Here is a 27,758-nt window from a genome sequence, read left to right as displayed (position 1 = left end):
CTTCCTTGTGCCACAGAGGAGCCTTCCAGTCTATGCCCACCTCTGTCAAGCCACTGTTAGAGTGTCGAGCTTGAACCCTGTGGAACTTCCACCCAGAGCCCTTGTTTTCTTGTCTGTCTTCCTTCAGGTAGGTTATTCTGTTGTCCCTGTATTTCCCTCCCAAGGCAATCACCCCAGCATCCTCAGCTCTTCTGCTGCTCCCCTGGGCTTTAGCTAATCTTGCTCTCCTGCACGGGCTTTATGCAGTTATGTATGAGGAGGGTGCCCGATAGCTCTGAACATGGGAACAGCCTTCAGTAACCTTCTGTATGTTGTTTACTTACATTTTAGGCCACACAGACATTAAGAAAACATTGCCTGCTGCCGAGAATGTGGACCAAGAAAATTCTTATCTTACATACTGCTGGTGGGAATATAAACTAGTCCACTTTATTTTTTAAAAAAGTGAAAATAGATCTTCCATGTGACCCCCACTATACCCCTCCTGGCTGTTTTCCCAAAGGACTTCAAATCAACATGTCACAGAGATACATGCATAGTATTGTGTCTTATGTCACTAGTCCCAGTAGCTAAGTTATGGAACCAACCTACATGCCCAGCAACAGAGATGAATAGATAAAGATAATATTGCATATATAAACAAAAGAATTGCTTTTCAGCCATGAAGAATAGCAAAGAATATTATTTTCAGGAAAGTGAATGCAGTCAGAGATAATTATATTTATCTGATTAAGACAGTTTCAAAAGGACAACTTTTTTTTCCATTTGAGTCCTGGATTTTGTACAAATACATAAAAGTATATCTGTATAAATGACACAAAAGTGGACTTGAAATTATCTATGGGAACAAAAGGGACCAACAGGAGTGGGGGAGGATGAAAAAGAGAGAGCAGAGGGTATTCAATGTCTTTGTATAAATAGCGCCACATACAATGAATATACAATATGAAATTTTAAGCAAAGTTAGGCCAATATTAGAGGCATTTTTCATGTTTTTTTTTCTTATGGAGCTGGAGGGCTGGTTACACCACACGGTTGGCTCATTTTGAGCTGCCTCTTGCACAAATCGCCTTAGTGTCTGCAACAAGGCTCTGAATCCTAGAATTGAATTTTGGAAGCACAAGCAAATCTTGTGTCTTTACCATGTTAGCCCATGGTTTGAACTTTCAGAAGCATCTTTACCTGGGTTCTGTCTCCTCATATGCCCTGCTGTGTCAACATAGCCTCTCTGGGTCTTTAATGGGACCACGATGGAATGCTCCCCTCAGATCCGATCCCTTTCCATTTTGAAGGTGAAAGAGTGGCCTGAAGAGAGGAAAGACAAGGTCTAAAGAAGAGTGGAGGCCTTGCAGGATGAGGATCTTGGGCAGGAAACTTTTAGTTATTTTGTTCTGAAAGCAATGTGTCAGCCCTGAAAATGCCAGTTTGCACTGACGCTCATGAAGAGAAGCAGAGTTTCTCACACAGACTGTTGCAGTAGGGGGCTGGAGAGCAGGAAATGAGAGAAGCACTTGCTTACCTTTCTCCACGATCCTCTTAGAGTCCCAGGGCATGGGGCCTGCCAGATGGCTCAGTGGCTATCCACAGTGGCTGGTAAGCCTCAGGACCTGACTTCCGCCCAGCGCACCCCTTAAACTCACATAGTGGATGGAGAAAACTGATTCCCACAAGCCGTCTTTTGCAGTGTGCAGTGGTGCACTCAACCCCGCCCCTCAATGTGAAACAATGTGAAACAATGTGAAAACAATGAAAAGTTCCAGGGAATGAAGACTGTTTTTGGAATCATTAGCCAAGAGTCTTGTCATATGTTTTTTTTTCAGTATTCAGAATTTGCAAATTGCCACTCTGTGATGGCTCCAGTGTGCTAGAAAGAATTCAAAGGAAGCGCAGTGTGTTTAAACTTCCTTGTGTAACATGCAGCTCTTCTTTCTCCTCGTCACCTCCTTTTCCCTTTTGTATTAGACCTAGCACTTCAAAGGATGGGGTGTTAAGGAATCTCAGGTTATTACAGATGGGAAAATTTGAATATTGAGGTTTTTTATTTGTAAAATAGAACAGTAAATGTATCTTCTGTATAAAAGCCATGATGACTTCATAGAAAATACATGGAAGGCACTCGTGGGAGGAGCACGTGGGGGGGCGGGACTTGGCTTGGTTTGGAAAGCTAAGTGAATCAAAACCCTTATTAGAGTGATGGAAGCAGGAATAGGTGCCCTTTCTTTCCTCTCCCCCAAAAGACTTGACTCAAAAATAATAAAAGTGTTCTAGTGATTGGAGCTAGTTGGCAAGGCGGACTAATGAAGGGTGGTGACTTTTCATTCTTCAGGAGTGTCAGGGCAGAAGTGAACAGCATGCTGAATGTTCTCTGTGAAATGTCCCAACAGGCTCTCTGTTATGTGATCTCTTCCTGTCAAACTGTAAGGTTCAGCAATTTACTGGCCTTCTCCTTAGATTGCAGTGTGGTGGTGCCAGAGGCCACAAACTCATCCAGGATATTTCTGTTCTCAGAGTTCCTAGGTTGTCCCTAGCCACAGGGACCTGAACATTCTGCCAAGTTTTTTTTAATTATTATTATTCAAAACACAAGCAAAACAAAACAATAAGAGATTTGGTATTTGTATGACCCTAATCTTTGGTGTTTTTCTTTTTGTTTGATCTTAAAAGTGAAATTTTTTTTAACTCTTGGCCTTGGGTTTATTATTGAGATTATTATTATTGAGATTAGCAAAAAAGTGATCACAAACAAATTCCTTAAGCAAATAACAATAAGTAAACAAAACTGACAACAACAAAGATGCAAAAAGAAAAAGGTAAAGGAAATCCAGAAATGTGGTTAGTGTCCTCAAATATCTGAAACATTGTGTAAAAATGCTGTTATTACTTTATTGTGAGAAGAAATAAAAATAGTTTACAAAACCAAAAATGACCGTATCTTTACACGTTTCTCAAAATTCCACATCACTTGTACTTATGATCATTATTGAGTAGGCAAGACCGATGTCTGGCTGTTTAATGAAGGTTTTGCTTTTCTACAATCAGTCAGAATCAATCTGTAGAAAGGCTCTGCAAGCCTTGGATTCTTTATTAAACAGCAGTGTTGTTAGTGTGGGCTTTGGAATGAGGCTGCCTAAGTGAGTCCTGGTCTAAGATCACAAGCACTCTAAATTACAAAAACTACCCGATGGGCTATGACTTCATTCCCTCATGTCTAAAAAGCACAGCTGACTGAGATGCAGTGAGGGTTGGATGACACTGTTCCTGTAACACATGGCAACTGTGCTAAGACCCTGACATATGTGGAGTATCCGCCAGGCTGGACCATTTTCCCTATCACTGTAGTGGGAAATCTCTCTTTCGCATTGTCTGCCTCATAACCCAGGCCTCACCATTTCGATTCACATATACTCAAGGTATAGCTGGCATAGAGGAGAAAATTAGACTGAAGCCCAAAGTAGACTTTCCGTTATGTGTGACTAGGTGGCTGCTGTCCACACTTTAGGCTGTAGATCCATAGTGGAATCTTTTCTAATCCAATTTCTCTAACAGAAGTGAAGTGAGTCGGGTTAGGCCAGTTGGTGACTACAAAAAGTAGCAGAAGGTTGGGTTGTCCTTGCTTGATCTATTTCGGGCTACAGCCTATGTCCAGGCACCGAGTAGGGCTGTGGCTCTGGGCCTTACTTCGGTAGGTATCCCAAACAAGAGAGCTCGGAAGTTGTTTAACTACAGATTGCAGCAATGCTCTGGCTAGCACAACGCTTCATAAATTAAGATGGGAACGATAAACATTTTCTTTTTATGAAACAAACAGAACACAACCTGGGGTGCAGTGCAGCTCAGTGGGATAGAATAGGCGCTGGGCTCATGCATAAGGTGCTGGGTTTGAGCCCCAGTAACAGAAAGAAGGGCAGGGAAAGAACTACAGAGCTCAGGAGAAGTGCGACTTTCAGAACTGTCTTGTTTGTCATGCAAGAATTCAGGAGTCAATCAGTTAGATTAAAATTGATATAAATCACTTGTAGCTACAGAGCTTTTCTTTTTGAGAATGTTTGGCTGTTCCTCCACAACAGTAAATGAGTCCGTGCTGTCTTATGACCCCGCCCCCCTCCTCAGAACTATTGAGCATTTTTTTTCCTTAGAAGCTTCTTTGGAATTTCCCCCATTATATACTAGACTGAGCTGCCCACAGATGTCTTAGGGTTTTTGGAGACATTTTAAATGGAAGAGGTTCTCTTTGTTCTGGACAGTTTAAACATGCCCCGCTTTGTCTGGCGACCCTTGGGCTCAGGATGGTTTTATTGTGGCAGCAGGTCCTTCATAGGATCTCTGAACCAACAGGCGGCAAATAACCACTGTGGCCCACCAAGCCTTTTCTGAGGAGAGGCTGATGGCAGAACCTCAGCCAAGAAGAAAGTATACTCAAAAGCGTAACAGAAGTGCAGCTGGCACATTGCCAGCATGGGGGTTGCAGTGGACAAGCTTGATGTTAATGGTTGACTGCATGTCATTTAGTTTTTGGTTGGAAGAAAGAGTTTAGCAGATTGGAGTAACTTAAAGGAATAAGGAAAAAAAAAGCATTTCAGGAAGAGGGAAAACAAAGACAGAATTAGAAGGTTGAGCAATTGGACCAGCGTGGTGCAAAGATAAGTGAAGGGATTTCCTTTGGATTCTGCAAATCTTGGCAGCCTTGGGACATCTGGAAGTCAAAAGGGCAGCAAGCCACAGAGTCTGAAGCCGTGAAATGGAGCCAAGAGCCTGGCCCTTGAAAGGAGGAACAGCCAAATGCAACTGAACTGGTGTGCTTCTGCTCTGATGTGGCTGACTGCAACTAGACGAAGCCAGAGGTGACATGTCTCTGGGGCTGGGACCAGATGCAGTGACTTTCACAGTAGTGACTGTAGTGTGTCTTCTGTGTCCCTCTGGAGAAGGAGGTTTGTGTTGAAGTCTCCCAGCCTTTTGTTCCCTGTCCTTTTCTGCCCCCCTATTTGCCTTCCTTCCTCCTTGTTTTCTCACAGCCTCTCAGTTCCTCCCAGTGCTCTGTGTAACAGCATGTTTTCATCGCTGTCTCGTTCCTATCAAAGCTTATCAGAACCTAGTGAGTTCCAGCCTGGGTCTTCCTCTCAGCGAGATCACTGAGCCCTCAGAGCCACTTATGAAAGACTTCTGATCACTCAGCATTTTGATAAGAGACACTGCTTAACATATTGGATTCCTGAACCAGCCAGGAGCAGGTAGCATCATGCGGATTTTGGATAGAGAAGTCTTTCAGTTTCTCTTTCATCTTACCAATCAGGCAAAGCTTTTTATATCAGGCCAGACTGGATTGTATGGTAGGCCTTCTTCTCTGTTCTTATTTTCAAAGAAGACTTAAGAAAGGACCCTGGAATTCTCTCTTTTATAAACAGAAACACGGTCTAACTGAGTCCAAGTTGGGGCTGGTAAAGAATGGGCTTGAGATGATAAAGTCTCTGAAATCAGCCAACCTCAAAGACTGGGGCAGGCATTTGTGGTCAGTTGAGTCACACGGCTTTGGGATTTGCCAGCTCTACCTTCTGTTTCAACAATAGAAAGTCCTGTAAAACTGCTGGCATGTGAGACAGAGGTATCCAAAATGTCTTGGCATCTCTCCCAGCGGTATATCGAGTCTTGGGGAAGACACTTGTTAGAGCATGGTCCATACACTCTACCACTAGAGAGAGGTCCAAGTTCACTGATGATGCATTGTTTTTCAGTTTGTGTAGACCTATTAAAAAAGAGACAAAAATATGTTTATTCTTAGGCAGAAAAGGAGAAGCAGAGTGGGAGGCTAGGGTGCAAACAGGAAGACACATGACAGGGACTTTACTTTGAATTTTCCATTATCATTGAGGCTCACGGGAATGGTTTTCCATTCTCCATAAAAGGATGCGGCAGTGTCTTCTTCAGGCCAGATAGTCTTATCTGAAACTTGGGTGGGCAGCAACATCTCCTACAGTGCTTATTAAAACCCAGACATCTGAGTTCTACGTACAGAGTCCCTGAGCCAGTAGGTACGGTGTGAAGTCTTTAGCATTTCTTTTTATTACACGTTTTCAAGTGATGCTGCTGGTCTGAGAACTTTGAGTATTATTTCTCTAAAGGTAGTGGGGAAAGGATGCTGTATAGAATCCATGAGGTCCTTGCTTCTAGGAAGTCATGAGTTTGATTCCCAATCCATCCCAGATAGTGCTGTGTTATAGGCGATATGATTATGTACATATTCTTGTGCATGATTGTATGTGTATGCATATGAGAATGGAGAGGGTACTCACACACCATATCTCTAAGATTCTGTCCTGAATCATAAGTTAAATGTCTCCCAGTTGTTGGGCAAATGAAATGTTTGAGCCATGACCTAAGATTCCAACGGAAAGGCAAGTAAATTCACAAGGGATTGGGGATAGTTTGGAGCCCTGGAGTCTTCAATTAAAAAAAAAAAGTGTTGGAAAAACTATCCATCCATAAGCAGGAGAATGAAATTGGAACCTTATCTCACCCTAAATATAAAAGTCAACTCTGAACAGATGAAAGACTTGAATTGAAAGTAGAACCCAATACTGTAAAACGCTGAGTAAAAGCTTTTTGAAATTGAACCAAGCAATAAGTTTTGACGCGTACAGCGTAGACCACAAAAGGTAGAGTAGATAGACAGGACTGCGCGAGACTAACAGTCTCCTGTGCATCAAAGGAGGCAGCTAAAAGAGCAAAGAGACAACTCATAGAATGGAAAAAAATGTTTGCAAACCATATATTGATAAGGGCTTAATATCAAAAAACAAATATAAAGGAAACTCAAACAATTCAATAGAAAAAACGAACAATCTGATTTCTAAATCATGAAAAGGACCTAACACACGTTTCTCAAGAGGCCATAAACAGGACCTGTGTGTGTGTGTGTGTGTGTGTGTGTGTGTGTGTGTGTGTATGTGTATGTGTGTGTGTGTGTGTGTGTATGTGTGTGTGTGTGTGTGTGTGTGTGTGAATGTGTTAGCCACAGTGCGTGAATTGCTCTAGCGCTCAAATTCATCCCACTGTAAGATATTATATTGGACCTTCAGAGTGGCGATGAGACAAAAGATAAGAAGTGTGGACCGGGATGCTGAGGAGAGAGATCCTGCGTATGTTGTTGCTGAAAATGTAAATTAAAACAGCAATTATGAAACTGGTATGAGGCTTCCTTGAAAAATGCGAAGTAGAACTTCCAATATGAAATTCATGTGCTTTCAAACATACCTGAAATGTGTCTTCTGAGGGGAAAACCTACCATGTTAGGTCTTGGGCTCCCAATCGTTTAAGGAACCCGGTGAGCGATAGTGCTATTTGTTAAGTAGCCACAAGTTGTTCAAAGAATGTAGTACGTGTTAAAGACTAGTTTATGTTATGTTCTACTTGGGAAACAAAGAAAGGTGACCTTAAATTTATGGTCAGCATTGAGACTGTAAGTCTGGCTCATTTCTAAATTCTGACTTGGAAATACTTATTTTTTTTTTATTAATTTATTCTTGTTACATCTCAATGGTTATCCCATCCCTTGTATCCTCCCATTCTTCCCTCCCTCCCATTTTCCCCTTATTCCCCTCCCCTATGACTGTTATTTAATATGACAAGTTAGTATAAAATTGGGCTCAATGCTCGAGAAAATTTTGAATGTTTTCAACCGAAAGAAATGATAAATATTTGAGAAAAATCACTATGTCGGCTATTTTGATCTGTTTATTACTGTTAGTATTTATATCACGCTATGCCTTGTAAACATGTACAACGATTATGTACCAAAATAGAAAAATTCTGGATGGAATTTTGTGATAGAGTCATAGGTACTATCAGTATCAAAATCATTATCTAATACAGGAAATCTCTTTTATATGCAGGGCTTTGTCTCTGAAGTATGAAGTCTAACAGGGTTAAGGTCAGTCTTTTACCTTACACAGCTTCTAATGGCGGGTGGTGGCTCTAAGCTCACCAAGAGGCACTCTTTGGAAAGTTGGTCAAGGCATTCTAGTTGAAACCCTCATCAGCCTTTTGCTTGTGAGTGTAGCATACTGAGGTGCGGGGGGGGGGGGGAGTTGGGAATCATTTTGAAAATTTCCATATACGTGCTTCTCGTTTGAGTCCTGGGTCTCCACTCAAACTGCTGACCTTGAACCTTATCAGAGGGATCGTGTGACATGGAGGCAGACCTTGTCCCTCTGAAGAAGGACAAGAGCTCGGTGTTTGAGGGACATCAAGGAAACGACACTACAGGTTCAGAAAGCTGGCGGTGGGAGAGAAGTCCTAAGACAGGAGCTTTGACTCAAGTGTTGACTGCATTGCTACTTTTGTACTGGACTGCCCAAGAACGCCTGGCATAGTTGTGCTGGGTTCCTGTCTAGCTGCACAAATTCAGGCATGCCACTACTCTATGTCTCTATTTCTATAAAACAAAGGAGAGAATAGCAGCTACTCCATAGAGCTCAGGGATTATGATTGAAAGCGGGCGTGTGAGGCACTTAGGACGGTGACAAGCACGTTGTAAATGTTCGCAGTGTTAGTCACCAGTGTGTAGTCTTTATTATTAGTCTCTCCTCTTGACTCAGCCTTCTGACTCACTTTACCTCCTCTTCCACTTCCTTCCCATGTGTTCTGACCCTGACAGTTTCCTCCACCCAAGTAACCCGTTCCTGGATTGTAAAGCCGTATTCAGACCTGTATGGGCGGAGCCCCTTTCCGGCTCTGCATTCCCTGGGCAATTAGAGACTACACACCATTGACGTCACTTCTGGCTCTCTGGGTTGCCCTAACGAGGATCTGTTTTCTGGATGATGTGCAGTCTCCTTGTCCCACGGTTTTCCTCGGTTATTTTTTTGTTGTCAGCTATATATAGCACAGTAAAAGGGTCAGGGTCGGAATCTTTCTATCACTTGTCACCTCCACAGAGCCCTGCACAACGCCGAACGAGTGGCTTGTGTTTAGTAATAAGATGAAGAGTGTACAGAGGTGAAGATGCTGAGAGCCAGGCTGCTGGCTTCAGACCCTGGCACGACCAGGAGATGCCAGCCACCTTGGAAAGGGCATTTTACCGTGCAAAGCCCCTGTTCACTACTCCAGGCACTTCTTTTGAGGCATAAATGATGTAATTCGGAAATGTTTAGCAGTAAAGCTCGCTGTGTGTGTTAGCTTCTTAGTAACCGTACATAGTCACTCAGAGACGCCAGAGGTGACACCGGACTTACTCCCCAAATTAAAGAACGCCCCCCCCATCCCCGTGTATGCGATTCCTTCATGCCGCCAGGACAGCGAATCCCAGAAGACACTGCGTCTACCCCCCCCCCCCCCCCACCAAACTCACTCTTTTCAATGTAGCCCTCTCCATATTGTTGTTTGATGTCTGGAGACAGATGTTTCCAAATGGCGAGTTTTTTTTCGGTTGCCTTCACTGGGTCTGACAGGTCTGTTTTGAACAGCCCTGGTTCAATGCATGAGACGTGCACTCCAAAAGCTTTCATGTCCCGCCTGTAAGAAGAACAGTTGAAGACTTTTTTTTTTAATTAAAAAAAAAAAAAAGCTTTCATTGAGATGTAGGTCTGGTCTAGGGTTTCATTCATTCCAGACAAGCATTCTGAAGTCAACTTCCTCCGTGTTTTATAGTCTTAATGTTTTTTTGTTTGTTTGTTTGTTTCAGTCACATTTCTTTGGAGAGTGTTAGCTACTCTTTTAACTAGTGTCTCATAAATCTTTTCAGAGAATCACAGACTGGCTATGCTGTCAGCAAACATCTTGTTCTGCCCTGTCACTTTGAAGATGAAGAAAGTGGAGTTCAAGGTGGTCAAGGGAGGCTGACCGGTAGAACAGGAACCGGATGTGGGAGGAGCAACTCTGCCAATAGCCCCACACTCCTCAGGTGTTTGTCTCCTTAAGCCACTTTCTTCTGGGTAAAGTGATAAGCACTTAGGTTAAGGCTATTTTCGTCTCCATATTGAACGTACCTGATGGTGAAATGGACAGTGGCTGGTTGGAAGGAGAGGTTTACCTTGAGTTTTGGAATGTGGATTTGCAACATGACCGAAGATGCTGGAGGGTCTAGTACCACGATTCCTGGCGTGCCACCCTGATCCCGGGTGCTGCCTAGCAAGCCTTTCCTTCACATCGCTACGGACAGTTTCAAGCCTACATATTTACTGAGTCACAGGTTTGAGATGTTGTTACTTCCTTTCTTTCAACCAAACAGCATACTGCACAGCAGTTCATGATAACCATTTCCTAAACTTAATGTACTGTTGCTCTAGGAATGCATAAAGAGGCAATTACTTACTCCATAGATGTCTTACTCATACTGAGGCTTGAAGCCAGAACCCTGTAGGCGAGAGCTCGGCCACTAAGCTACACTTCAGTCCTCACAATATGATTTTTAAAAATAAGCTCTAGCTCTAAAATGTAATTCAATTATTTTCAGATTTTGCTTTCTAGAAACAACACTAATACACAATTCTAAGTATATTTTAGTGGCAATATAAGTTAGCTTGACCTTGATGGATTTTGAAAGGCATATTACATTAAAATCTTAAATGTTATTTTTCAACATAATTATATTCTATTCATCTGTTAGCTGATGTCTATTGGACCTGGGAGACAGCAGCTCCAAAGAGTTATTTGAGAAGGACTCTTTCCTTATGTAATGAATGTGACGATGGCATAGGGACAGGAGACAGGCCACTGTGCTAAGCTTATGACGGAAGTGAAGTCTGCATGAAACCAATACAGCTTTAGAGTCCCAGTCCTCTCTCTGTTGGACTGTCGTCCCTCAGTCCTTCTCTCTATATGTAGACACTCTGGAACAGCCACTGGACTAGGCTGCATGCATAATTCAATGTCAAATACAAGTTCTTCGGTTCCTAAAGACATAAACACTTTCTGTTGATTCCTTTCAGACAGCGTATAGCCACCCGACATATTCTGCAAACACTGCAGTCGAAATACCATTTTAAATGCTAGCGTGTTATTACGATTTGGATGCATACAGAATGGGACAAAATATCAGCTGAGACTGAGGGGAGGTTGCCATGACAGTGTTACTCCAGGTGTGATGATCCTGAGCCATCTGCAGCATCTGCTAACGCTGAAGAAAAGCAAGCTCTCCATCACATCCCAGACCCATCCTCATCCAAATATCCATCTTCATCAAGTCCTCCGGGCTATCTAACATCACGCTGATGTCTTGGAAGAACTTCATTGTACTTTTTTCTTAGGAGACTCAGGCTTGGCAACTAGTTCACATGGTAGACTGGCGCTCTCAGCCTTTATTAACCTCAGTGGGATTGTCTATCCTTTTCATTGGTAAGCTGCTTGTGGATCTGTGGTAGGTATGTGAACTCTAACATATGCCTTTAATAAACACTAATTGCACAAATAAATGGGGGGATTAAAGGTAAAGCCAATATCAATTTTGTCTTTTCTCTTGTCTCAGCATGACTCAACTGGCTTAACTTCCATTTACTTCTGCAGTCCTTTCTGCTTGCACTACGTCCCAGAAGGCTCGCCTGCATTAAGTGTACCCAGCATCTGGCAGGCACAGTCTATTACAGTCAGGAGTGTGAGGACAAGGAGTGGGACTAGTAATTCCTCATGCGGGGTCCATACTGGTTATTTCATCGTCTCACTGGAGCTGTCAGCCTCGGGGTTTCCAGGTTCTAGAAACTTCCTTGAGTCTTCATGCCACACTTTTTTTTTTTTTTTTGCCATTTCTTTGCAGAACCCTGATGAGAAAGCACTTAAGGGCTTTGAGCTGATGGCTACAAATTCTGGTTTCAAGTGAGATGAATCAAGCATCTGCTTCCTGCTGGATACAACTACAAAGTCCAGCTGGAGTGCGTTGGGCAGCCATTGGGTCCTAACGCTTTTCTGCTGGAGGCTTAAATAAATGGGTACTGTTCCATTAGCAACTGCCAGGAATAACAACAGAGAGAGACCAGACCCTGGATGACCCTCTGGTTGGCAAATTGACCTGTTGACTGTAACGTCACCCCACTATGGGCATCATACACTAATACAAAAGCAAGAAGAGTTAGACTCAACATGGACTTGGGCTCAAATCTCAGTTCTACCTCTTAGCAGCTGTGGAACCCTGGGCAAGTGGAAATATTTTAAAGTGCTAAAAAACCTCACATACATGTTAGCAGCAATTACACTCTCAGCCAATCAATTCACCTTACCTCAAGCTGTCATTAAAACCTTCCACTGCATATTTGGATGGAGTGTAGCCCCCTCCACCAAATGCAAGTCGGCCCCCGATGCTGGAGACATTAATGACACGCCCTCGGGCTTTTTTGACCAGTGGAAGCATATTCAGTGTCACGTCAATGAGTCCAAACAGGTTTACTTCAACGGGTTCTCTGTAGTCATCCACCGTGAGCCAGTCGGTGGGAGCCAGCACGCCAAGGACACCAGCATTGTTGATCAGACCCCAGAGACCTGGCGCAGAGAGGGAGAGGAAGAGACGTGGTGGGAAAACGCCATTTCTATGGGGACCTCTCTGATGGACATACAGGTCTTTCTTTATACGATGGTACTATTTCCCCTTTGTAACCACTCCTGCTTTGAAATGTTTTTGCACTTTGGGGGAAGTGGTAGCCGACAGAGTGGGAGACTAAGCTGAAATCATGCATATTTAGTTGTTGGAGTTCGGTCTCACTGCTATTCTATTCCTGCTTCCAAGGATTTTTTTTTTAAATGCTTTTTGAGGCAGACTTTCTGAATTCTCAACTCAGATGTAGAGCAACTTGGTCCACTTTCCTGCCTTGCAAGATGGTGCAGCCAGGGTATATTTATAAACTATTCTGTATGGGTAGAGTCGTGATATGAGTCTACTTCATGCTGAATTTTGCTAGGAAAATAAGCCATCCACTTGGCTGTTTCCTGATTGGAAATAGATAACATTGCTAAAGGTGTTGGAACTCAGGCACCAGAATTTGCCTGGAGGCTTTACTAAACCACTGTGTTTGAGGTTCAGAAGCTCAGACCTAAAGATGTTATTGAAGCACACGCATTTGCTTTTCTCTGTTATGGACTGTGGTGTCTTCTATCAGAGTATTTCAATATTCAAAGCTAAGGAAATATTCCCAGTTCAGAGTGCGGCTGTCTAACACAATCCATAGTGGAGGAGATGCCTAATGCTCATTGGACAAGTTGGACTCCTTAAGGACCCTTGTCCTCACATCCCTAGGTCAGTTCTGCGACTCCCAACCTCCCTACCTCCACCTCTCTCATCTCTTACCGTTCTCTCCTACATGGCTCGTCACCCACTGGGCAGTCTTCTTGACGTTTTCTGGGTCCGTGACATCCAGCAGCACTGTGTGAAGTCTCTCTGAGGTTTTTGCCTTCAAAGCCGTTGATCCCGACTCAGTCAGGCAGGCAGCGATGACACGGAACCCCTTTTTATCAAAAGTTCTGGCTGCTAAGTTTCCAAAGCCCGTGTCACAGCCAGTGATGAAAATGTACTTGTCAGTGATGTCTGCTATCTTCAGTTGCCCTTTGTACTTCCATAAAAAAGCACAGAGGAATAGGAGGGCCAACACCCAAAGCAACATTTTCCTTTTTCCTGTATGTGACAGGGACACTTCCTTCACGTACAATAGAAGATGGTGTCCGGGATGTCCAAAATTAGAAAGAAAATTCAAATTAGAACAACCACATGTTGATGAATGTGAGACATTTAAATAAATTTGAGTAGACAAATCAGATATTAAAATGAATTTTTCAGTTGCTTGTTGGAATGCCAAAACAGACCTAGCAGGATTCAGAAAAATGCAGATGAAAAGAAATGAGAGTAGAGGCAAAACTGACACAGGCCACCACCGGGTGAAAGGACCCAGCATAGAGTCGTGAGATCAGCCTCACACATGAACTCATCCGTCTGAGAGACAGAGTAAAATCTTACATCCCATCACTCAGTGAAAGCTGAGCAGAACAGGATCAGAATCTTCTAGAGTGGTGGTTCTCAACCTTCCTGGTGCTGCGACCCTTTAATACAGTTCCTCATGTTGTGGTGACCACAACCACAACATTATTGCTGTTGCTACATCGTAACTGTCACTTTTGCTACTGTTAGAAACTGTAATGTAAATACCTCTTTCTGATGGTCCTAGGCCACCCCTGTGGAAGGGTCACACAGGAACAGCATTCACTCCTAAGTCAGCGTAGGGAAGAGGAGCCAGCAAGAACATCACCTTTGCAATGAGCCCTCTCTCTTCCCCACAGCCTTGAGGCCTAGAAAGTTCCCTGCCATATCCACACATTATTCATTTTTTACATTTATGCATTACTTAATAGTGTGTGTGTGTGCCTCTGTGTGTGTGTGTGCGCGTGCGTGCGTGCATGCGTGCATGTGTGTGAAGTGCACTGGAGCGTAGGTGTCTTCGGAGGCCAGAAAAGAGAATAGGATCCCTTAAGCTACAGGTGCAGGTGGTTGCCAGCAGCCCAGTGTAGATGCTGGAAACAGAACTGAGCTCCTCCACATGGTCTTAGCAGCTGAGCCATCTCTCCAGCCTCAAACAGTGTCTTTGTCCTTGATCCAGTCTCTTGTAGAATTACACAGGCCTCGAATACTTTGCAGAAGAAACCAATAGACACAGACTGAAGTGCAGAGCTGTGGGTGGTTCCAGAATCATGCCTATTTATAGCTACTAAAATGCTTTTTCCTATCTTTTTTTTTCTCCTTAACCCTCTCTTAAAGTAATGGCTATTAAATTTGACTCAGTATTTCATGGACAGTATTTCAAGTATGTAACTCTGTGTTGCATATAAACATCCATGCAGCAGGGTTTCTGCTTCTCCAATACATAATAATGTAAAATGTGTAACTATGGGGAGATGCAAAAAGCACTCATAAAATTACATATTCAGAGATTTTTAATGACATCTCCCATTTTTAAATCCAATTAGATATAGTGTTTTGCTTAAGTCTTCCCTTGATAGTTATTTCATATTGAAATGTCTAATTTCATTGTAAATCAAACTTTCAAAGAAATTATTTGGAAAAAAAGGAAACCATTTGTGGATGTTCCTCCAACAGAGGAAGTGACCTCTCCTGTTGTCAGCTTTGCCAGGGGCAGAATGGAGAGGAGTAAACTGTGAGGTCACCGCCAACCTTGGCCAAGGCTTCTCCACTGGGGATTTGCACACAGTCTCATTTGGTTTTCTCTCTAGCCTCGTGGAGAGCATAAGACTTGCCTCACTTATAGAAGATGAAACGGGTTCAGAGACACAAGGTGATTTGCCAAGGTCACTGTGTCCCAGAGCACCAAGCCTTCCCATGGGAGAGAACTGGGACCCCTGAGCTCCCTGGCTACTGGGCTGAGCAGTGTCCAGGCTGGGTAAACATGGGGACCTTGCCAAGGCTGCTGAAAGGCAAGGCTAAAAGTCCCTGGACCAGAAAAACCTCTGATACCAGAAGGAGCTATTTCTTTTACCATCTCCCCTGTGCTCTCCTGTGTTCACATATATAGACTGGCAGGTTCCCAAAGGGACTGGGAGTCTGGGGGGCGATGAGGCCAGTGGGTGCTAGGCCTGTGGTGATATGAGTTACAGGACACAAGAGGCTGGAGTTGGGATGAATGGAGGGTTAGGATGTCAAGGAAAGCCTCCTTGGGGTTTCTGTAGAACTTGGAGATGGACTGTGTGAAGAATTCAAGGAATAATCCACCTAGAAGGGAAGAGAGCCTAGATATTTCTTTCTAATCTGTTACTGAAACTTAACACATCTTTCAGTTACGAAACCAGCCACACCCTTCCACGGTATTTGTAGCACACGAGACTTTGTTATCAATTACAGCCACAGTATGTTTACATTGTATTGCTGTTGTTACTTGTTATATAATCTTTTTGTTGAGACAGGTTCCTATTATGTAGCCCTGACTGTTGAAACTTGCTACATAGTCCAGGCTGGCCTTGAACTCACAGAGATCAGCCTGTCTCTGTCTCCTTAATGAGGAGGATTAAAGACATGATTGCCGCTCTGCTAGTGTGGTACTATTAATGTGTTAATGAAAGACAATATTTTAAATATCTTTAGTGTATCTCATTACACTAAGCTTCCTTTAAAAGTCTATGTATTTTAATTCATGTATTGAAAAGTATTTACTCTTACAGACTGGTTATGACAGTCATGTAAATCAAATTTCCTAGAATACCTTTGCCCCAAATACATGTATTTTAACAAGAACAAGAAAAATTACATTAAGTCTATGCCTTCACCATAACTAGACAACAGACAATCCTCAAACCTTAAGTCACTTGACTGAGGAAATGAGTAACTACATATGGTTGACATATGTCAGGTTTTACACTGTCAAAGAGAAGAGCTGCAAAGATGGAAGGAGGGGGCATGCTGGCCAAGGCCCTGTGGAATTGAATGAGAGGAAAGACACAGCATGCATTATGAATAAGTAGATAAATAAATAAATGAACAGCTATCTACTTAGATCTACCTAAAATATATATAAGGAAAACCTAAAAACAACGAATAGACCACGGCCCTAGAGCCCATGTGCTCAATAGTACAATCTTTGGAGAAGCTAAGTCATGGGTTAAATTAATCTGGGGAAACATAAAACAATCCTGGAATGTCCTATCCTACAAAGAAAGGAAGGGCTCAAAGGATGCTGCTCACTTATCAAAAACACACAAGAGCAATTGGAAAGGTCTTTACTCACCAAGTATGACACAATCTGAGCATCAAAAGAAATGAGCATAATGGGTCCTTAAGTCATTGACTATGATATGAATAAACACAGTCGTTTTGATGAACATCAGTAAGCAGCGATATACAGAAAAAGAAGCCATGCCAACTAGCGAGTGTCAAAGAAGGATGCAGTCAGAAAATCAGTATTAGCAGTCGACATGTTAACAATTGTCTCAGGCAAGAATTATCAATGGAGTTTGGAATGACAACATGGAATATCAAAGGATGTTCCCCAAAGATGATTTTAATTAAAAAGAGAGTAATAGTGATTTAACAGTGAAGAAATCTGAGAGCCCACTTTAATGAAGTATTCTTAGTCATGGAGCAAACCAGCACCATGTGCCTCTTGGTTGACACACCAGGAAGGACAGAGCAGCGCCCTCTGCTCACATCCGAGCTAATCATGTGTGGAAAACCAGCTTCCAGTTCTACAGAACGTGCGCTCTGTGCTCTTCAGATACACCAATCATGAAGGAAAAAAGAACCAAAGATGCTAAAGATACAAGAAGATTAAATGGCACATGTGAGGACAGGCTGGTAAATAAGTTTTCTTTTCTCAGAAATGACATTATTACATCAACTAGTGAAATAAAAAAAACCTGTAAGTTCGATACATTTTATTTTGAAAATTATATTGTGGAAAATACCTTACTTTTCCAATGATTTATATTGACTATCCAAAGATTAAGATGGATGGTAGATAAAACTTGCTTCCAAAACTTTAAGGCTGGGCATGGGGTACAGGTCTTTAATCCCAACGTTCAGGAGGCAGACACAGGCAGATCTCTGTGAGTTTGAGGCCAACCTGGTCTACATAGTAAATTTCAGGCCAACCAGAGTGACATTGTAAACCTTGTCTCAAAAACAAACCAACCAAACAAACAAACACAAATCCAATACAAAACAAAATATAAAGTTTAGAAAATAAAATATATAAATAAACTAAAACTCCGGTGTATATATTAAAAGTATGAGAATAAGAACACAATAAAATGCTAGCACTTAGAGCCTCCAGACTGACCAGTTTTAAAGTTTTCTGTAAGTGTGAAACTACACCCACAGATTCAGTCAAGTGCAGGATTGGGTAGTTTTATAAACTGACTCTCTGCTGAGCATACACAAACGTTTTCATTGTTCTTTTCCCTGGGCAACAGTATAACTATGTACCAGTGTTCACACACTAGGCATTACAAGTGGTCTAGAAGTGATTTAATGTATACACAAAGGTGCACAGGTCATGTGCAAGCACCTTGCCGACTTATATACTGAGACTCCACAGCTTCGGAGGCACAGGTGTGAGAGGGCACAGGTGTGAGAGGGCACAGGTGTGAGAGGGCACAGGTGTGAGAGGGCACAGGTGTGAGAGGGCACACGTGTGAGAGGGCACACGTGTGAGAGGGCCCCAGAGTCAGGCTCCCCTGTAAGAATGACTGGTGAAATGGCTACATTTCAAAACAACAAAGTAACAATTTGCAAAAGGAAAGTTGAAGCTCCTCCCTTCCCCACAAAGACTTCATTGAACTGCTTTGGGGTCTATGCACAAAACATAATGCCAGGATTTTGGAGTCACCTGGCATCCTGCATCGCCTGCCTTCTGTCCTTTGGAAAGCCTATCTTTACCACCACTGGAGGAAACAAAACCCTCAGACCTAAGCAGCTCTCTCTCTCTCTGCCTCATCTTTTCCACTTCCCATGAAACTCCTCCCTAAACAAACACAGTTTTCCCTGGCGACAAGAAACAGAAACTTTTTAGTCATTGAGGATGCACCCCTGTGAAAAAGTACTATCAGCCTTTCTGGACTGATGATCATTACAGAGGTTGGTGTCCCAGCCTAAACGCTTGAGTTCTAGAGACTTCTAGAGGATATTTGTTTTGTGAAACCTGTCCTTGTTATTGTCTATAATAATGTTACTACTTCTTCTTCTTCTTCTTCTTCTTCTTCTTCTTCTTCTTCTTCTTCTTCTTCTTCTTCTCCTCCTCCTCCTCCTCCTCCTCCTCCTCCTCCTCCTCCTCCTCCTCCTCCTCCTCCTTCTTTTTTTAGGCTTTCAAGACAGGGTTTCTCTGTGTCCCCTTGGCTATCCTGGACTTGCTTTGTAGACCAGGCTGGCCTCGAACTCACAGCGATCCACTTGCTTCTGCGTTAGCTCTTCTTTAGTCTCTGTATTTTGCATTCTTCTAGGTCATTGGACCAGGTCTGCTGCAAACCAACATGTATCTTTGACCCCTAGAAGTACTTTAGCCAAGAGACATCCGTGAACAACAATCACAGGTCAGGGCTTTCGGGATCATGACCTGTATATGGAAAGGGATTGACAGTCACCTGACAAGTAAATGAATAACTACAGCAGGACACCTCAACCACCCTTCCACGAACTCTGGTTACTTCTCTGCAGTGCCCTTCTTAGCAGGAAGGCATTGACCTCAGTTGCTTTAGTTGTTTGTCAGCTATGTCTTTCAGTTTGTCTCACAACCAACTGTTTAACCAAGCGTGCAGATCGCTTGGCTCCAAGCAGTAGAGCAGGAGTTTGGACCATAAAGAACTTGGAGCAATTTCCTCATGTCTTCTGAACCTTTCCAAGTGGTAGAAGAGTGATGGTGAAGCTAACTTGGCTTAATACTTGTTGCACCTTCTGTGGATGAAAAGGGCTGCTCTGTCTGTTGCTTGGATGTAAGCATGGGCTTTCCAATCAAGCCCTCTTGCTAGTTTGGACTCCATAATTAATAATGTGAAGTCTGGCTAGCGTATTGTAGTGTGCTTACCAGCACCCTTGGCCTCTACTCACTAGATGTCAGTAACACTTCTGATGTGTCCAGATAGTGCCAAAGGCCCCTTAGGGGACAAAATTGCTTGACCTTGAGAACTGCTGGCCTGGAGATTCCTCTCGAGTGTCACTGTACCCAGGACCACTACCTGGAAACTGAGTCCTTACCATCTTAGTGACATTTCCTTGATGAGCATTTATATTTTTTGTGGTTTTAACAGAGAGGTTTTGTTGCTTATAAAATTGCTCATATCCTGCTTTGGCAAGCACTAACTTTGTCAATTTAAAAAAAAATCTACTTTTCTTATTATGAGGACAGAAGGTGTCCAACAGACCAACTTATACACGGCACCCCACACTAGCACTCACAGCATTTGTAAGGCCTACATCCTGGCTGAGCCTTTTGAGTTGGGGGCTATGACAGCTTGCACTTGGTAGCAAACTAACTCTAGAATTTAGCAAATGCTCCTAGGGAATCCACAGTCCTCAGATTTCCATTCGAGAAAGTCAGGCACAAATGTGAGTAACAGCTGTGGTTAATTGAAGGCCACAGATTTTTGGATTGTGGATATAGGCTCATGTAGCAGAATGTGGGATTTCAAAAAGAAAAGAAAAAAAAAACAATAAAAGGTTTTTGAATGAGCAATGACTACAAATTATTTCAAACCCAAACATAATGGATCCAAGGTTCACGCAGGACTTGTCCTTGCGGCATTAAATGACGTCACTGCAGCCATGGTTCTGAACACACTTTGCCTTGTGCAGGCAGTGCCAGCCGATGCTGCCTAAAACACCTTGGCTTGGATTCGAGTCTATGTATGTGAAGATTTGCAGTATTTGCAGTATATGCGGGAGACTGTTCTGTTCTTTAGAATGCAATAGTTAAACTGCAGATAGCAAGGGCTTACTGTTTTGTTATGGTCATTCTTCCTCATGGTATGTCTTTGGACTAGATTGTGATAGAGCGCTTGATTATAAAACACACAGAAGGGCCAGAGAGGTGGCTTGGTGGTTAAGAGCACTTGCTGTTTCTATAGAGGACATAGATTTGGTCCCAGGCACCCGCATACTGGCAGTCTACTTTCTGATTATCCAGCGCCACCTGACTTCCAAGGGCATTCATATGTACATCCAGGGAAAACGCTCAGACACATAAAAATAAAATAAGCAAATCCTTAAAAAAAAATTGAATTGTTGACCTGAGTTTCATTTAAAAAAAAAAAAAAAAGAAGGAACAAACCAACAACCAACCAACCAGCAAACAAACAACTTATGAAATGAATTTGGGCTTGCGGTTAGGACAAACCTTTCAACAATTCCAAAGTTGCCTCTAGGAACTTCTGTTATTTTTGCACTACATATTTATGCCAAATGGCACTCTCAGTATTAACAATCAAACATCAAAGTATCAGTCAACTCGGAAAAAACGTCAAAGATGCCATGCCCTGCAGTATCAAGATTTCAGCTAATATATATTTTATTTTTTTAAAAAAAGTAACCCAGCACATTTTTCATCAGTATGTAAATTTGTTTTCATCTTCAATAATTGGTAAAAATCACATGTATCCATGAAAACTACTTCAAAATAAATATCTTTATGATTTGTCTGTAAATATTTGCTTTGTATTGCCTATGTTATAGATCCATGTATTTCAGGCTAAAAAAAAAATCTGCCTGTTTTGAGTGCAAAGGCACCACAGTGAGAAACGTTTAAGAAATGCTGTTCTAGGCAGTTGCTGGGACCTATAAATATTTATCTTAAGCTTCAGGATAAAATTATTTCCTTTTGTTTGGGGCGTGGTAACTCATGTCTATAATCTCAGCACTTGGAGGGTAAAGATAGGAGACTGAGGCTAGCCTGGGCAACTTAGTGAGCGCCTATCTCAAAACCCCTAAATAAATCTCTATATAGAAGAAGCCAATTCAGAAATATAGGCCAGTTGTTTCAAGGTACAAGCTCTGATCCTGGGGTGATTCTGACCCCACCCAGGCTGCCTGCATTCCCACTGTGCTCACTTCTCTAGCACCTTGGTGGGATGTGCGATGCTTGACCATAGGCCGAAGGGCAACAGGCGGAACAGAAGGAAGTGAGGGAAGTTAGCATCCTCCTTATCAGCACATCACTCAGTGTCCGCACCAGCCCCGAGAATTCTTGGACTGATCTCTGAGATCTCTGAACTCTAGGACCAAGGGAGAGAACGTCAAAGACCATAATGCACCGCTGCCACTTCCAATTCAGATAATGAAGAAGTTCAGGATCCTATCTCACGAATCTCACAATAGCATCTCACTTAATCGTCATGCTTCCTTGGGGAGGGAGGCGGGTTGCACATCACAAATTAGAACATTTAGTAAAAAAAAAAAAAAAAAGATGTTTAGAGCTGACTTTCCCCCTTGGAAAACCTTAAACTGTTTCTGCAAAGAGGGAGGAGCTGTGGGGGAGAAGAACACACATCAGTTGCCAGGAGGAATGAAAACGTTCTCTCAGGAAGTACCCTGTCGTACAGCAGAGATTCAGAAGGAACTGGGAAAGGAGACCACTATCGCCTTCATGTACCTTGTGGAGCGTTAGGGTAGGAAGCGCCTGCCAGCAGCTGCCAGAAAACGCTGTGCTCACCAGCGGTCCCCACTTCCGCTTTCTGGGTTCCCTTCTTAGGTTTCTTAGTAGGAAACTTAAAATAAACTCCTCTGATTTTACTTTTGTCAGTTGTCTTCCTCGTCCATAGAAACGGGCGATAAGCTAAAAATAGATGCTAATGCTCAAAGTCCTTGTTAGATAGTAAAGCTCTTTCTAAATGGTTCCTTCCAGATCAGCTCATCTTATGTTCACACCACACACACACACACACACACACACACACACACACACACACACGGAGTTTAATAAATCTTTATTTACCTTCAATTTGCTGCAGTCTCTGAATCAACACCTGAGTTATTGTTACCAAGATGAGTCAAACAGAAGTCATTTAGTGATGTCCGTCTGAACTGTTTTGTGAGTTTTCTTATGGAACGCAAGTGTTCTTAATGATGACCGCGCTGGAACATGCGTGCTTCTTATATTTAGATATTACATATGTGGTTCACTACCCAGAACTCATTTTTTTGCCTCTTTATTGAACTAATTTTATTTTTAAACCTAGTGGCCTCTCAGAGATGCCTGCTGTACGAGTTCACACGGCTAAGGAAGTAAACTCGCTTGAATAGGAAGTCTGAAATGCCTGAGATGAATTAAAAATTGGAGCCAAGGACTCTCACACGAAATCTGCTTGTTATTGAGAAGCTGGCGAAAACCACACTGACCATGATGATGACATAGCCAAGATGAAGCAGTAATCTTCATCCTGGACCGGTGACTTCCCTCCCACAACCGGAAGAAGCAAAGCTTCGTTAGTTGCATTTCACCGGAGTGCCTGCAGGAGGCGCAGCCCCACGCCCAGTGTGTGGTCGGAGAAGCACACAGGTCTGCTTCCCCTGCAGCTCAGAGCAGTGCCTGTCCTACCTCTCCAGACATACAAACCCACTCATGTCTAAGGAAAACACTGCTAAATTAAAGCAACTCACCAGAGCATCTTTGCTAATAAATATTAATCAGCCCAGGTCCTCTTTGGTTTATTGTTTTGTCTGTGTGGCTTCTGACAGCAGTAGCTGTCACTACGAATCACTGTTAAGTCTACAGTTTCTTGAGTTATGGCTATAAAATAGTAATTGCTGGCTGGAAGAAGTTGTATGCTGTATGTTATTAAAATTTATGGTCACAAAGATTCAAAAAAAAAAAGTTCAAATTTGAGTATGTGTGTGCATCAGTTCAGCGAAAGCATTCAAATCCTCAGGAAAATTCTTTCAACCACAGTTAGATTCACCCCAGAAGAAAATGCTAGTGTTTTAAAATTCTGTCCCTTGAGAACATGACATTTGCTATAAGGGTCTTGCAATGTATGAAGCAACAAGTTTTCTTCATATTTAAACATTGAGACTTATTCCAAAACCTGGGCACCATTTTCATATGTGAAAATATGCACGAAAGAAGTCTTCATTCTCACTTCATGCCTCATCTAGCCAAGGATATTTCAGAGCATTTGACATGTGCCAAGTGACACTAAGATAAATAAAACCCAGTCTGTAGCTTGGGGCTGAGAGTGTCATGAGGCTTTACAGGATTATTGCCCCCATCTGCCCAAAAACCAAGTGTGTAGCGGCTTGGTATTTGAAATCCCACTTTATCATAAAATGTAGAACAACTATCTGAGCAGGTTTCTTTTCTTTTTCTTTTTGACAACTCAGAACCCAGGAACCAGTGTGCACCTTAAGAAGCACCCTTTCTTGGGGCTGGAGAGATTGCTCAATGGTTAAGAGCGATGGCTGCTCTTCCAGAGGACCTGGGTTCAACTCCCAGCAACCACGCGGCGGCTCACAGCTGCCTGTAACTCCAGTTCCAGAGGATTTGACTTCCTCACACATGTAGGCAAAACACAAATGTACATAAAATAAAAATTAATAAATTATTTTCAAAAGAGAAATATCTTTTCTTCATTCCCAACATTATTTTCTCTTCCAGTTCAGTGATCACCCACATGTGTTCGTGGAAACTGATAATATTGGGAAAGCAGGTAGAGAAACAGACCAGGCCACTGTTGGCAGTTAATTGTTCTACCCCTGAGACACTCTTAAGATGCCCACAACTTTTGGATCTCTGCGCTCACCAATTTCTCATTCCTAATCATCTGTAACAGTAGTTATAGACAGCTGTGAGCTGCCATGTGGGTGCTGGGAATTGAACCTGGGTCCTCTGGAAGAACAGCCAGCGCTCTTAACCACTGAGCAATCTCTCTGGCCCCAAGAAAGAATATTTCTAAGTCCCAGGAGTCCCAGAAGCTGTCAAATAGGGATGGAAGGATGGAGAGAGGGAGGGAGAGAGGAAGAGGGACAGAGAGTATTTAGTTGTGACCACAGGATGCTACCGGATATTCACAGAGTCCTAGCCCTGGAGAGTTTCAGGGTCACACTGACATCATTTCTGTGTGAGATGGACTCTGATCCCTTCGTATTCACACTACCACTACGTTAAAGAAAAACAGTTGAGCAGAGCTGAAAGACAACTTGATTCACTCTGTAAGGGAGTGGAAAACCAAGGACAGTTTAGGATGAGCTGATGAGTGAAGGGACAGATAACCAAAGTCATCGGTTACCTCACAGAAGATGACTGGGGGTGCAAAAGCCAAGGGTGACTTGTGCTGCTGTCTGTCACCTTCCTGCTGTGCCCAGGGGAAGGAAGTGCTGCTCTGATCAAGCTGGTCCTCTCGAGGTGCCTGGGCTTCTGCGGAACTCTGAGACCTGCATGTGCAAAGGCTTCTGTGCTTCTCTTTTCGCTCTGTGAGTCACACCCATTGCAACGCCAACCAGTGACTAAGCCTCTCCTTAGTGGATGGAGGGCGGAGCGATTGTAAGATTGTAGGTCACAGGTTTCTAAAGGAGTCAGCAGTGGTTATTTTTTTTGTTTGTTTGTTTGCTTGCTTTTGTTGTCTTTTTAAAACAAATCAAATGTAGCTAGCTAGAGAAATAACTCACACTTTCTTGACTAAATGAGGCAACTGAAATCACATGACAAAGAAGTACCTTGTAAATTGCCTGGTGCATGAAATGGATCATTTTACTTAAAAAAATTTTTTTAATTTAACATTTAGGATCAAGAAGATCAACATAATAAATGTTAGGCTAGTATGGTTTGAGAATAATTTGTGGTTTCCTAATTTGTATTTTAAGGTACTACAGAACATCTTGACAAGGCCTCTGGAAGGGCAAACAGGAAAGGATTGCCTCTCCCACCTCTAGCTGGCCTTTTCCAGAGCTGCTCCCAGCGGGCCTGGCACTCCTTGGTGCTGGCTGAAGCTGCAAAGGGTGGGGGATGAGATGCCGCCCACCCTCCCTCCAGCTTGCCAAACCTCCCTGCTCTCTACCGTACAGGCAAGCAAAAGGGCACTGAAGTTTTACTTTTAATTTCATGCCGTCTTCCTCTGCCTTCCTTCCTCCGCTCTGTTCCTTCTGGAAAATAGCCACTGTCTAACTTGAAGCAAACGAGTGAAAGAGGCCACCCCTCTTAGGAGTCTAGACACAGCTTTTTCTCTTCGAATTAAGTGGATGGGGTTCGTATTTCCTCCATAGCAGCAAAAGACAACTTTATCCAGATAAATATTTGGGGTACCCAACATATGCCAAACATACTACTTCTTCCCCTCTAAGAGTGCATGAGGCAGAGGAAAGGCATAACCATGCAGCCTCAGGGAAAACCATCATGGACTGAATGCCATATGAAGAAAGCTATGATAATTAATCCCCCTTATTATAAGCAGGTTATTATATCTGAAAGGTGGAGAGACCAGCAAGCACCTGGGTGGTCCTGGAGGGCTGAAGGAAAAGGGCAAGGAAAAGGTCATCCCTGTGTAAGTTTTACTCAATAATCTTCTTCACTGCGGCTCTGTTTAAAAAAAAAAAAATTCCCCAAATAGACTTTAAAAAAAAAAAAATTAAATGTCAAGACCGATTTGCGTACTATGGTTAGAAGTTCCTGCCATCTACTTGGCTCATCTCTCAGTACTGATGGGTTAAATTGAAAAGTTCGGTGTCAGGGTCCTGGCATGTGAGGTGCAGGTGGGGGTGGACTTAAAACAACTCCCCCCTCCCCCCACAGCTCAGTGCTGACAAAGGTGGCAGTTAATGGAATCATTTGTTAGTAGCACTGTCCCGAGACTGAAGTCACAGCCACATTCTAAGTCAGGTGCTGCACTCTGCTTTGTTTTCACTCTGTAAGCTGTGATTTAAGCATCCTCCCTTGGGTCCCCTCTTTGTCACTTACTTCTTTGGGTCTGCCTACTCTAGTATGTTTAATCTGTACTATATGGCTAAAGTCCACTTACAAGCAAGTACATACCACGTGTGTCTTTCTGGGTCTGTGGGGCTCCTTGACTCTGAGAAAAATCGGGAGGGGAAGAGAGGGTGGGGCTGGGAGGTCAGGAGGGATAGGGTTGTGACCAGGATGTAAAATAAACAAATAAATTAACAATAAGTAAGCTCTAAAGTCTGGAGAGATGGTTTGGAGGGTAAAAGATGCCTGCTGTCAGACGTGAAAATCTGAGTTAGGTCTCTGGGATTTCCAGATAGTAGAAGAAGAGAATTAACTCCTGGAAGTTGTCCTCAGACCACATGTGCGTCGTGGGGTATGTGTGTGTGCATTTGGGGACAAACACACACACACACAGACAGACAGACAGACAGACAGACAGACAGACACACACACACACACACACACACACACACACACACACACACACACCGTAAAGAAAGAAAAAATCCTCCACCACCCCCACCTTCACAACTAGAAGAATATAACCTTTGAAAACACTACTTTGTTTGGAATTCTCCATACTTCAGATGACATCAAAGAGGACTTCAAAGATGACATATATGTATCCCACTAAAGGGACATTTGACTTTACTTCTGTTTCTTCTTTTAAAAGGTGACAGTGTGGAACTTAATTTTACATTGCTATTTGGGTTGTAGCTATATAGGAGTGAGCTTAGGTCCCTATGTAGACGGCACACTAAATGGCCAACTCTCTTTTCTTCTAAATCTGTTATGTCCTCCACATAGCTGCCCAGGAGTCTTCCCTGTCTCTTCTCTTCCCAAGCAGGATGAGGACAACCCGGTCCCCAGCTTTCCCAGCCGACTTGTATCAGATTTCTTGTACCTGGGATGACTCGAGGGAGTCTCTTTTCCTACCATAGAGAATCTGGAGAAAAGCACTTACCCCCCACAGCAGGCAGTGGTGGTCCCAGTTGTGAGTTTGGGACCTAAGGTCTGCCGGCAGAGTAACCCCGACTGGCTGGCGACAAGCGAGTGGCCCTTCTCCTTCCTGGTGAGATCAGGGAGTACTCTGTGCACAGCCACAATCTGATCTCTGAATAGCTCTCAATGGCTTTATGACTTCCAGTATGTAAGAACAGAGCTTGTATTTTCTTCCTCCTCCCTTTGTCAACAGATGGTTCTCTTGTTTTCTCTACAAAGGGAACCCCACCTCTTTGTGTCCCTGAATCCACTAACGCTACTTTTGTTGTGAGAAACCCGAGTATCAAAGCTGGACCCAAACTGGGAGCTGTGCTGCTTCTTTATTTTATTTCCTGACCCTCCCAGTTGTAAGATGGAGCTGGGCTAATCCTCTATAGTGGAGTAAGACTGACATACTAATGGCAAGGGACTGAGTCAATAAAC

The 27,758-nt window shown here is 43.0% G+C and overlaps 1 protein-coding gene across 2 annotated transcripts; it reads right to left on the bottom strand.

The window, feature by feature from the left end:
- Nucleotides 1-1,970: 1,970 nt before the first annotated feature.
- On the bottom strand, nt 1,971-27,379 carry DHRS9 (dehydrogenase/reductase 9). Of its 2 annotated transcripts, none has more exons than XM_084800288.1 (5): nt 27,298-27,379; nt 13,265-13,610; nt 12,204-12,462; nt 9,344-9,507; nt 1,971-5,740 (listed from the first exon to the last, which is right to left on the bottom strand). In XM_084800288.1, the coding sequence occupies exons 2-5, from the start codon at nt 13,575-13,577 to the stop codon at nt 5,517-5,519; spliced, it is 960 nt and encodes a 319-aa protein (XP_084656414.1). In that variant the 5' UTR covers nt 13,578-13,610; nt 27,298-27,379; the 3' UTR covers nt 1,971-5,516. The 2 variants fall into 2 exon arrangements, with proteins under 2 accessions (XP_084656414.1, XP_084656413.1); XM_084800287.1 differs by lacking the exon at nt 27,298-27,379 and adding an exon at nt 24,682-24,814.
- Nucleotides 27,380-27,758: the final 379 nt, after the last annotated feature.

The sequence above is a fragment of the Acomys minous genome, assembly GCF_964271855.1.
Source record: "Acomys minous genome assembly, chromosome: 10".
Lineage (NCBI taxonomy): Eukaryota > Metazoa > Chordata > Mammalia > Rodentia > Muridae > Acomys > Acomys minous.
This window is presented reverse-complemented; position numbering and strand designations above follow the sequence as displayed.